The sequence below is a fragment of the Sturnira hondurensis genome, unplaced genomic scaffold (genome assembly GCF_014824575.4).
Source record: "Sturnira hondurensis isolate 20B ecotype Veracruz unplaced genomic scaffold, ASM1482457v3 Scaffold0021354, whole genome shotgun sequence".
NCBI classification, from domain to species: Eukaryota; Metazoa; Chordata; class Mammalia; order Chiroptera; family Phyllostomidae; genus Sturnira; species Sturnira hondurensis.
In genome coordinates, this window is record NW_028093985.1 from 24,512,310 (window position 1) to 24,524,777 (window position 12,468).

At 40.7% G+C, this 12,468-nt stretch overlaps 1 protein-coding gene across 1 annotated transcript in view; it reads right to left on the reverse strand.

Annotated features, from left to right (window-relative positions):
* The window catches only part of SLCO6A1 (solute carrier organic anion transporter family member 6A1), a 103,535-nt gene that overhangs the window by 70,958 nt on the left and 20,109 nt on the right, over positions 1-12,468 (reverse strand). The window contains exons 3-4 of the mRNA XM_037032412.1: positions 2,311-2,384; positions 467-1,080 (exon numbers count right to left, since the gene is read on the reverse strand). Of these exons, the coding sequence (XP_036888307.1) occupies positions 467-1,080; positions 2,311-2,384 (688 nt within the window). The remainder of the gene's footprint in view (positions 1-466; positions 1,081-2,310; positions 2,385-12,468) is intronic.

The following is a 12,468-nucleotide window of genomic DNA, read 5'->3' on the forward strand; positions in this document are numbered from 1 at the left end:
GGAGTCTGGGTTCTTTTATATAGATTGTTTGAGGTTCTAACTCCACCTCCTCAATTCACCCCAGTGAAACAAGATCCAAGCAGAAAATGATGTACCCGATGTGTCTCAAAATTGTGGGCAGAAGCAGAAAAAAACCTTGTGGTCCCAGATACTGTTTTCAATGTTAATGTTGCAAGTGATTCAGCCCTGAGCTTCTCAGTATTGGTGACCAAAAAACACTAATGACTCGGTACTACAGGCCCCTATGACCCCTATTACTGTGAGGGGTACCTGTGTCAATAAGGTGTTTGATGACAGAAGCCCAAGCTGTGGTGGCAGCCCGTTTGACAAGCTTTTATCCTAGTCATACCTCGAGAGCCTTGGAGAGGATAGCTACTTCAAGGGGAACCACCCGGTTCCACACCTGCCTCCCCCACCTACCCGCTCCTCCCCCTCCCCTCCCCCTCCCCCTCCCCCTCAGGCTCACCCTGAGAGATCAGCACCATGCAGAAGAAAACCATAAAGCAGCGGATATTATTAAATTGCGGACAGCTGGGAATAACTTTCCAGCCCAAGCCGCAGAGCGACTCCAGATTTTCATTCTGTTCTCCTGGCTTCTTGAACTTGGAGGGTAGGGACCTAGCCTTCTTCCTTTTCCTGCCGAACTTGATCATGGAAATTGAAAGCGCCCTGATATACCGGGATTTTTGCCTGCTCTTCCTGGACTCCCTGGCCTCCCCGGCCTCCTTGGCCTCCTTGGCCTCCCCGTCCTTCCTGACCTCCCTGGCCTCCATGACTTCCCCAGCCTCCCTGGGCACTGTGCTCCCCGCAGGCTGAGCCTGCGTGGCCTGGGGCTCCACTTTCATTAGGGTTTCAGACATTGCAGGAGGGTGTCTGCGGAGGCCCGAGCGAGGCGCACGCTGGGGGCCGACCGCTCTGACTCTTCCAACTGATGAGCCGCGGGCGTGGACGTCATGGAATTGGGCACCTACACCCCAGGTCTCCGGAGGAAACGTTCCTTCTATGGCTGGGGGCAAACGTCCATACCAGAAGGTTGACAGTAGGTCTGAGAAAACTTCCAAAGCTATTTCCTCTTCACTTCTGTGTGGGAAAGGAGGAGGGGAAGAAAAGGGGGGTGGGAGGCTAGAACTATTGGATTCTTATAACTGTTAATACAGGAAGAACCAGTATAATTCAAATGGAAGTAATGTTAAAAAGCAAGGAAAGAAAAAGATTCAATAATGGGACAATGAATCTGTGTCCCCCAAATCCCCCAGAAATTACTTCTTGTTTTTGCGGATTGAACAATCTCACGAGAAACACCCTGATAATTGTTGAAACCAGCAAAGGTGATAAAACAGTGTTCCAATGAATGCTCCTAAGTAAAGTGTTTTACACGTAGAAATTAGCATCCTAGAAACGCTATCTCTAGCCAAGGACAGAAAGAATTTTAGGTCCCAGAGTGTGGTTTACTTCCCCTGGTACAAAAGTCTTAACTAAGAAGAATGAATGTAGGAGAATAGCTATAGGACACAAAATGTATGTGTTGTTTATACAAAAATGTAACTTCTTGTTGGTTTTCTTAGGCAAAGTGTAAGTTACTCAGGTCATGTATGTGGGGATGGCGAACTTTCCAGAAAAATTGAAACTATCTTCCCTCCCATGTAGGAGACGTTGTCTCACCAAAATGATTCAGCTCTTCAGTAAGCTTTTGTGCTGCTAGAAAGTGCGGGGGCTGGTAGACCAGTGGGGAGGAAATCTCTAAAGACTTGGGAGAAGGGTCCCACAGTCCTCACCACTGACCTAGGCCTGAACTTGCCTCACCAGAGTGCTCTGCTCACCAGTAAGTAGAAGTATTCACCTATACTGAGACATCTAGTGTGTCAAATATCTGAAAGGGGAATCATTAGTCATTACATAAGAAGGAGCAATGCCCTAGTTTTTCCATGTTCCTTTCCTACTTAAGCAATGCCCCCCACATTGCTTCAAGACATTAATAAGCATATAGGGAACAGAACTCCTAGGAGGCAGGAATGTGGAGGGGCTCATTTTGTGCTTTGATGCCAGAGTAGACACGCTCTGGAAGTGGAAGGGAAAAGACGGCTCTTTTCAAAATAAATGGTACTAGGACTTGGGCTTCTACTCAGAACACAGAGAGTCAAGTAGAATGTTAACTCCCCTCTAACAATAATCCAAAAGAAACCTGGGTAGTAAAAATACTACCACCCTTTCTGCCCATCACAGACCTGTATGTCCAAAGCACCGAGGTAAATTGGTTCCAAAGGCTAACAAACCCCTCAGAAAAAGAACAGAATGCACAAACTTTTTTACCTTTGGCAGAGCACGAGGTATGAGACCTGTGGGGTCAGACGAGACCTTGGTTGAGCAACCTTGGTACTCTTACTCTGTGTAGGAAAAAATTCAGAACCGAAACTCAAGCTATAAGAGAGCAGATATTTAGAAAATCACAGTAGTAAAAGAAGTGACCCATAGAAGAAATGGGCATAGGAAACAAGTTGTGAAGGCAGGAGAAAGGTCCCTTGGAGCTTAGGAGAGAGAAGGAGGCAGGGAAAATGTGCCTGGGAGGGGGCGGGAAAGAGGGAAAAGGCACAGGTGCACTCCTGGAAGGGAGAGCACCCTGGCTCCTCCTTTAGAAAGGCTTTTAAGGGTAGGGATTTTAGGACAGGCCCCAGGGGAGAATCTCAGTAGCATATTCATCAGCTTTCCAGGGGTGGCCTTTCAAGGTGGTGGTCTCCACTGAATGGTGGGTGCCAGGCCAGGGGATCATTAGTCAGTGCAGCTGGTCCTGAGGTCAGCCACTGCATCCCTTGTCTGTTTTTGCTGCTTTTCCGGGCATGGAGCTGAAATATAACCGTATGTTATTTCTAAGTAGGAAAGTTCAGGGGGTCTGTATGACACGCAATATGAAAGGTCAAGGAGTCTAAACCACATGACCTGTGATATACTAGGGGTGGAAGGTCACCCTGGGTGCAAGGCCCTTGTTTCCCCACTTTTGTCCATTGCTAGGCAACTGGGCTTTCCACACTGGTGACCTTCTGTACCTTCCTTGCGCTGCTTATGTCTGTTTAATTGCCTACCACAATAGCAACCATGAAAGAAGATAGGAGTAAAACACCTGAAATTTCAATGAATTCTTAAAGTCCCAGTGAGGGCTAGCATATGGTTTAGAAACCTGGGGAACCTCCGAGACAAGGGGCATCATTGCCATTCGACAAGACAAGAGCACCCTTAACAAAGAATGCACTTGATGGCGATAGGCCACCACTGAAAGAGAAGCAGGAAGGCTTCCTTGCGCACCCTTCTATCTCTAGTGCTGCGGTGCTTCCTTTTAGTATGCAAAGCAAAAACGTTCCGCTTCCAGGATTGGGGCAGGAAACTGTCCTGCCCCCTGATTATCAGTAAAGATTAGCTGTTACAGGAACAGGGACAGAACAAAAGGCATTTACCATTAGGGGAGGAACAGGAAATCATACTGCCTTGTGGTCCACGCAAAGGTTGGTTCCCCGCAGGGGGAAGTGTAGAAATAAAAACCATTTGCCAAAGAGGGAAGGGAAGGAATGTCTTTCCTCACCAAGAACAAACACCAAAATAGTCAAAGTCCAACCCTTGAGGCTCAGGCACTCAGGGCCCAAGATTGAGGCTGGACCAGAAGAACCCATCCCCTGCTTCCATTATGAGGTCCACTTGAATTAAAAACAATAGCACTCCATCATACAGGTGAGTCAGGACAGCAGAGAAACCTCAGTACTATTATTCTGTCTAGGAAAGAATTCAGAGCCGTGACTCAAACTATAAGAGAGCAGATATTTAGAAAATCACAGAAGTAAAAGAAGTGATCCATAGAAGAAATGGGCATAGAAAACAAGTTGTGGAGGCAGAAGAAAGGTCCCTTCTCTGGTACAGACATACTGGACCTGCCGCAAGCTCTCAAGTTCTCAAGGTTTCACATAAAGCACACAGTAACTGTAGGAGCCATTAGAAAAACATAAGCCTGTGGTGTAAACAAAACCCAATTCCAACTCTATTTTTGTTGACATCGACAAACCTACATTAATAGGCAGATTAAAGAAAAATCATCACTTCTAGTTATAAGTGCATCAGCCTCCAGTTTTATTTGATATACAATGTCTTGAATTTAGTATTAAATGGTTTAGCATAAACATAATTGAGGTAGCAAAGAAGGAACATGAGGTAGAATTATTTGAAGATATGATGGTCACAAATTATATAAAACTAATGAAATATGTATAACCACATATACAATAATCTCAGAAAATTCTAAACAAGATAAATATGAGAAAAAGCACACCTAGACATATCATAGTCAGGCTATTAAAAATCAAAACTCATTACAATAGTTTGAAGAAAGTCAGAGAAAAGAAAAGCAAAAGTTGTAGAGAAGCGAATTATATGTATATGTAATTTCTGATATATTATCACAAGTATACAGATCATAATACAATAAAACTATACCTTAAAAATATGAAATAAAAACCTCCAAGAATTCTTTATCCAGAAAAATATCTTTTGGAAATGGGTCAAGAACTGTCAAAAGTCCTCAACAAAATACTAGCAAACCAAATAAAAAGAATTGTGTTTTATGACCAAGTGGGATTTATTCCAGGAATGCAAGGTTGGTGTAACATCTGAAGATCAATTCATGTAATACACAATAATGGGTTGACCAAAAAGTTTGTTTTTTGTTTTTCTGTAAGATGGCCCTAGTAGTGAGTGGTTAGTTGTTTTTAACTTCATTTAAAACAATTTCATTAGATTATATTGTGACAGCTGTCACATCAGTGTGCATTTAAAAAACTTATCAGTGGGAAGATGGTGACGATGTAGTTGGGAGCTGAGCCCACTTGCTGGTGTACCCAACTGAGACACCTAGCTGATCTTCCAAAGAGCAGAGTGAACAGCCAACAGAATCCCAGCTAATATAAATCTTGGAAGCCGAAGAGTACAGAGGATGCTTGAAAACACGTGGTAAGGAGATTCTGTAGGCCAACAGGAAGGCCCCTGGACCTTGAGCCAGAGACCAGGGCTACTTGGGAGCATTGGAGGAGAGCTAGGTCAGTGGTAGCAACCTAACAGCTCCCTCCCCTCCCAGTGCAAGGAAGTCCCAGACCCACTCCAGAAGAGACCTGAATCCTTAAAGCTGCTGGGGGGATAAAGAGGCAGTCAGTGACACACAGCCAGAGGCATACCCCAGCTGGGGCAGTAATCACTGGCTAGGACAGTACCACAGAAATTGGGGAGCTGGGTGACACCTGGAGATGGGTGAAGAGATGGGCCATGATGGGCCATGACCTAAACAGATTCTGAACTGTTGGACTCTGTGGGAAGCCAGGTGCTTGTTAGGAGCAGCAGACAGCACTCAAGGGGATTTTTGTCAAAAAAGGAACTGGGCCTCCTTTTTTGACAAAGGTGCACAGGACCTCGGGTGCATAGGAACCTTGTGCACACTACTGCTGCACACAGATGCCCGGGCCATCGAAGGGGTGTGGGCAAGATTTGCTCCCACACAGGGTGCCCCACAGATTGATCTAAGGGGGTCAGCAATGGCTCAGAAAGGCAACGAGTGTCAGAGAGACTTTTTTCAATAAAGGAACTGAGCCCTCTGTGCAGGGACCTCCTGCACATTCAGTGGCCAAGTCAACAAAGATGGAGGAGGGTGGGCTCGGTTTGCTCAAACTCAGTGCTGTTCAAAGGGTTGCAAAATTAGGTAGATTATCAGCACGAGCCAGGAGCAAATGCATAGAATGAACAGTCTGGGTCGCACAGTGTTCTGAGGGTGTGGGCTGGAAACTGGGCACCTGTGATTATTGTAGCCCAGACTGAGTTCCATCCTTGGGGAACCACAGGAAAGGGGAAAATGGAGCCCAGCTCCACTCTGTCTGAGCATCCAGGAAGACCTTCAAAACTGGCTTGGCAAGTTTAAAATCAGCTGGAACCTTTTTTTTTCCTTTCAAGAATAAAACAATAATCTGGAGCTGTGAGAAAACCAGAGACAGATCCAGAAAGAAGTCGGAAGGTGAACACCAAGAGCTGGGACAAATTTCACTTTGCTGTCCTTCAGAACTTGAGTTGTGTTTTTGTTTTTGTTTTTTTTTTTCATTTCTCTCCTTTCCATTTACTTCAGGGTTTTGTTTGTTTGTTTTTATTGTTTGGCTTTGTTTTTTTATTCTCTCTTTTGTATTGCATTTTAATTTTTCTTCTTCACTTCACTTGTGTTACAAATAACACACTACTCCTGGTCTTTTACTTATTATCCTTTTTATTCAGATTACGTTTTTCTTATCATACTATTGTTATTCCAAATCCTACACAGCACCCTTCCCTGGCCTTAATCCATTTCACCATCTTCCTGAGCTTTATTACTGTTGTGGTTAACTTTATTTTCTCTCACACTGTGCCAAATTTCTATCCCTGACTCTCACCATTTCTTCTCTATCTAACCTTGCATAAGCATTCTTCTCTATTAAGTCAGCTCACACTCTTTTTCCCTTCTAATAAGAGTCTTATTTCTTTTTCACCTTTTATAAACAGTGGCTAGTTGAGTGAAATACCAGGGTTATTGCTGTACTTTTCCAAAGGAACTCCTACTTGTTCAATACTTATTTGTACTTCAAATCCCATAGAATACTCTCCCACTGTCTTACTTCATCTCACCTTCACCCTATCCCTCATCGGATGAGTGAGGAATTTTATTTCATTGTTTTCTCTCTCCCTTTCCCCCCCGCCCCCAACCTGGGCCTTACCCTTACTCTTATCAGTTTTCTTCCCCCATCCTCTCAATCATTTTTCTTTACTCTAGACATCTCATATTCACTTTTCACAATATACTTATTCCCATTCCACCCTTATGAAACTTCATTCAGCTGTCATTGCTAGTGACCCTGCTATGGTTTTTCTGTAGTTTTGCTCCCATTGGTCCACTACCTTTTCAATTTTTCTTCAAATGTCTTAGTATACTCTAGCTCTTCTTACCCCATTGTTCTCATTGCTCTCATATTTTATTTAACTTTGTAAATTTTGCTCTCTCTCTTTGTTCACCTTATTTCTATTCCAACCGTCATCAATTCTCCTCCTTCTGACCACACAACAACATTTTCTCCTCTGTTAGTCATCTCATATTCCCTTTGTTATATCTTACATTATCTGCTGTCTCTCTTTACTTTTATTAATCTTGGTTCAATTGCTGTTGAGACTACTGATGTGGTAGGAGGGTTCTTTCTGCTGGCGTAGGTTTTGTTGTCTGGTAAGACTTCTGTGTTAACCAACACCTGGACATACAAGGTGGAAGGTATGAATACCAGTAAACCAGCTGGAGGGGAGAACCCACTAACAAAGGAGCCACCAGTAGGTAAAGCCCATGTACAAGAGAGCCCACACAAATGGAAGAAAGGGCAACCTTAGAGAATCCAGACAAGAAGATCAAAGAGACCCCTCCACTGTGTCCCACAGAACCCCTACCACAAAAGTTTACCTTACAAAGACAGATGGCAAAGTAGAGCACCTGGTATTGCAGAAACAAACAGGATGAGTCATCTAAAATGGGGAGACAAAAAAGAATCTGCAATTGAAAAGAATGAAAGATTCCCTGGCAAAAGAGCTAAATGAAATGGAGGCAAGCAAACTACCAGATATAGAATTCAAAAAAATGGCTATGAGGATGCCAAGGAACTCACAGACAACTACAAGGAACTGAGTGGGAACTACAACAGTATGAAAAAGGAAATGGAAACTATAAACAAGAAGCAGGAAGAAATGAAGGATACAATTTTTTTAATAAAATATACACTATAAGTAATTACGAGCAGGCTGGATGAAGCAGAGGACCAAATTAGTGAGCTGGAAGACGAGGGAGAAAGAAATACACAGGGACAGCAGCTGCAAGCATAAAGACTAAAAAAGAAAAAAATGAAAATAGATAAATGGAACTGCAGAACAACATTAAATGCAACAACATTCAAATTGGAGGAATACCACAAAGAGAAGAAAAGGAGCAAGGGATAGAAACCCTATTTGAAAAAATAATGACAGAAAACTTCCCAAACCCAGAGACTGGAAAAGCCATGGAGTTCAGAAACTACAGAGGGTCCCAATCGAGTTGAATCCAAAGAGACCTACTCCAAGACACATTATAATTAAACATCATAATTAAAATACCAAGTTTTAAAGACAAACAGAGAATATTAAAAGCAGTAAGGGAGAAACCAGAAGTACCATATGAGGGAACTCCAATAAGGCTAGCAGTTGACCTGTCAGCAAAACACTACAAGCCAGAATGAAACAGCAAGAAATGTTCCAAATAATGAAAAGCAAAGGCCCGAAACCACAACTACTCTGCCCAGCAAGGCTCTCAATTAAAATGGAAGGCCAAATAGGAGTTTCCCAAGCAAAAGCAGACTAAAAGAATATACCTACACCAAATCAGCATTGCAAGATATGCTACAGGGTCTGCTTTAAGAAGAGGAAGAAAAAGAGTGGGAGGGAGAGGAATAGGTACAATGGGGGGGGAAATAAGTAAATACCTATCAATAATACCCGTAAATGTTAATGGATTAAATGCTCCAATCAAAAGACATAGGGTAGCTGAATGGATAAGGAAATATGACCTGCCCATATGCCGCCTACAAGAGACCCACCTCGGAACATGAGACCTACACAAACTGAAAGGGAAGGGTTGGAAAAAATATTCAAAGCAGATGGGCAGGAACAAAAGCTGGTATAGCAATACTTATATCAGACAAAATAGACTTCAAAACAAAGTTCATAAAAAGAGACACAGAAGGACACTTTATAATACTCAAGGGAAGAATCCATCAAGAAGATATAAACATTATAAACATAGCTGCACCTGACACAGGAGCACCCAAATACATAAGGAAAATCTTGGGGAACTTCAAAAAAAGTATTGACAGCAACACACTTACATAGGGAATTTTAATACCCCAATGTGAAAAATGGATAGATCTTCCAAACTAAAAATCAACAAAGATATTGGAGCATTGAGTAATGCTCTAGAACAAATGAACTTAACTGGTATATATATAGAAAACCTTTGATCCCAAAGAAGCAAAATACATGTTTTTTTCAAATGCAGATAGATCATTTTCAAAATTAGGCCACATGATAGGACAAAAAACAAGTCTCAACAAATTCAAGAAAACTGAAATCATCTCAAGTATTTTCTTGGACCACAAGGGCCTGACACTAGAAACGAACCTCAAGAAAAAACTCAAAAACACTCAAATTCATGGAGATTGAATAGCACACTATTAAACAATGAATGGCTTAAGAGTGAGATCAAGGAAGAAATATAAAACTTTCTAGAAAAAAATAAAATGAACACTCAACAGTCTAAAACCTATGAGACATGGCAAAGGCAGTCCTGAGAGGGAGGTTCATAGTGATACAGGCCTACCTAAAAAGGTAGAAATATGTCAGTGTAACTCTATATCTACAAAAACTGGAGGTATAACAAAAAACAAAGCCTAGAGCGAGTACAAGGAAGGAAATAATCAAGATCAGAGCATAATTAAATGGCACAGAGACTAAAAGAACAATTCAAAGGATAAACAAATCCAGGAGATGGTTCTTTGAAAAAATAGACAAAATCAACAAGCCTTTAAGCAGACTCATCAAGAAATAAGAGAAAGTTCCCAAATAAACAAAATCAGAAATGAAAGAGTAGAGATTACAACTGATACCACAGAAATACAAAGGAGTATAAGAAATTACTATGAATAACTATGAAGCCAAGAAATTTGGAAACCTAGGTGAGTTGGACAAATCTCTAGGGAAATATAATCTTCCAAAATTGAATGAAGAAGCAGAAAGCCTGAACAGACAAATAACAGCTAGAGAAATTGAAGCAGTAATCAGAACACTCCTAGAATACAAAATCCCTGGACCAGATGGTTTCACAGGAGAATTTTATAAAACATTTTGGGAAGAAATAGCCCCTATCCTTCTTAGACTATTCCAAAAAATCCAATAAGATGGAAGGCTCTCAAACTTTTTTTATGAATCCAGCATCATCCTAATTCCAAAGTGAAATAAAGACACAACAAAGAAAGAAAACTACAGGCCAGTATCATGGGTGAACATAGATGCTAAAATCCTCAAAAAATATTGGCAAACTGAATCCAGCAATATAATAAAAAGATTGTACACCATGATCAAGTGGGATTCATACCAAGGATGCAAGGATGGTATAATATTCACAATCAATAAACATGATATATCACATAAACAAAAGGAAAAACAAAAATCACAATCATATTAATACATGCATAAAAAGCATTTGATAATGTATGGCACCCATTCATGATAAAGACACTCAGCAAAGTGGAAATAGAGGGAGCATTCCTCAACATAATAAAGGCCATATATGAGAAACCTACAGCCAACATCATACTCAACAGGCAGAAATTAAAAGCTCTCCTGCTAAGATCAAGAACAAGACAAAGATGTCTGCTTCCACCACTTCTACTAAACATAGTATTGGAAATCCAAACCACAGCAGTCAGACAAGAAAAAGAAATAAAAGGCATCCAAATTGGAAAGGAGCAAGTAAAACTGTCATTGTTTGAAGATGACATGATAGTATACATAGAAAACCCTATAGACTCTGCCAAAAACTATTCAACCTAATAAATGAAGTGGGATACAAAGTCAATATTCAGAGATTGAAGGCATTTTTTGGAGACCAACAACAAAATATCAGAAACAGAAATCAGGAAAAAAGTCCCATTTGCTACAGCAATAAGAAAAATAAAGTACCTAGGAATAAATCTAACCAAGGAGGTAAAACACCTGTATTCAGAAAACTACGCAACACTGAAGAAAGAAATTAAGGAAGACACAAATAAATGGAAGCACATTTCATGTTCACAGATTGGAATAATTAACATTAACAACCTGTCATACTACCCAAAGAAATTTATAGATTCAGCACAATCCCTATTAAAATACCATAGAAGGGGATTTTTTACTTATATAAGTGGATTTTATACCAATTATAATACCAAGGAGATTTTATACCTCTTAAAATACCAATATTTCAGAGATAAAGAATAAAAATTTCAAAAATTTATATACAACCATAAATGATCCTGAATAGTTTGCAGCCATTTTGAGAAATAACAAAGTAAGAGGGATCATAATACCTGATATCAAACTGTATTACACAGCCACTGTAATACAGCCTGGTACTGGCATAAGAACACACACATAGACCAATGTAATAGATTACAGAGCCCAGAAATAAAGTCAAGTATCTACAGTCAGTCACTATTCAACAAAAGGGGGCAGAAGCATAAAATAGAGTAAAAATAGCCCCTTCAGGAAATGGTGTTGTGGCATTTAGACAGCTACTTGAAAAAAAAATGAAACTTGACCACCAACTTATGCCATACACAAAAATAAACTCAAGGTGGACAAAAGACTTATATATAAGTTGTGAGACCATAAAAGCGCTAGAGGAGAACATAGGCAGAAAAATCTCAGATATTCCACACAGCAATAGTTTCACTAATATGTCCCCTAGAGCAAGGGACATAAAGAAAACAGTAAACAAATGGGAATTCATCAAAATAAAAAGCTTCTGTGTGGCTAAAGAAAACAGCAGCAAAATGAAAAGGGAACCAGTTGTATGGGAAAATATATTTGCAAGTGCTACTCAGACAAGGGTTTGATCTCCAAAATACATAAAGGACTCACACAACTCCACTCCAGGAAGACATGTTTGTCTAATTAAAAAATGGGCAAAGGATCTGAACAGATATTTTTCCAAGGAGGACATACAGATGTCCCATAGACATACTAAAGGATGCTCACCATCGCTAGCCATCTGAGAGATGCAAATTAAAACCACAATGAGATACCACTTCACATCTGTCAGAATGACCATCATAAACAAATCAACAAACAATACGTGCTGGTGAGACTGTGGAGAAAAGGGAACCCTAGTGCACTGGTGATGGGAATGCAGGCTGGTGCAGCCACTATGTAAAACAGTACAGAATTTTCTCAGAAAACTAAAAATGGAACTGCCTTTTGCCAATTCCACTGCTGGGATTATACCCTAAGAATCCTGAAACACAAACTCAAAAGAACCTATATATCCCAGTGTTCATAGCAGCATTATTTACAATAGCCAAATGTTGGAAGTATTTGGCTGTTACTAAGTGCCCATCAGTAAATGAAAGAATCAAAAAACTATGGTACATTTATACAATAAAATACTAAGCAGCAGAAGGAAAGAAGGAGCTCCTATCCTTTAGATAATACGGCATAGATGGAACTGGAAAGCATTATGCTAAGTGAAATAAGCCCAGTGCTGAAAGACTAATACCATGTGATCTCACTTATAAGTGGAACCTAATCAACAAAACAAACAAGCAAGCAAGTAAAATATAACCAGAGACATTGAAATAAAGGACAGACAGTAAGTTGAGG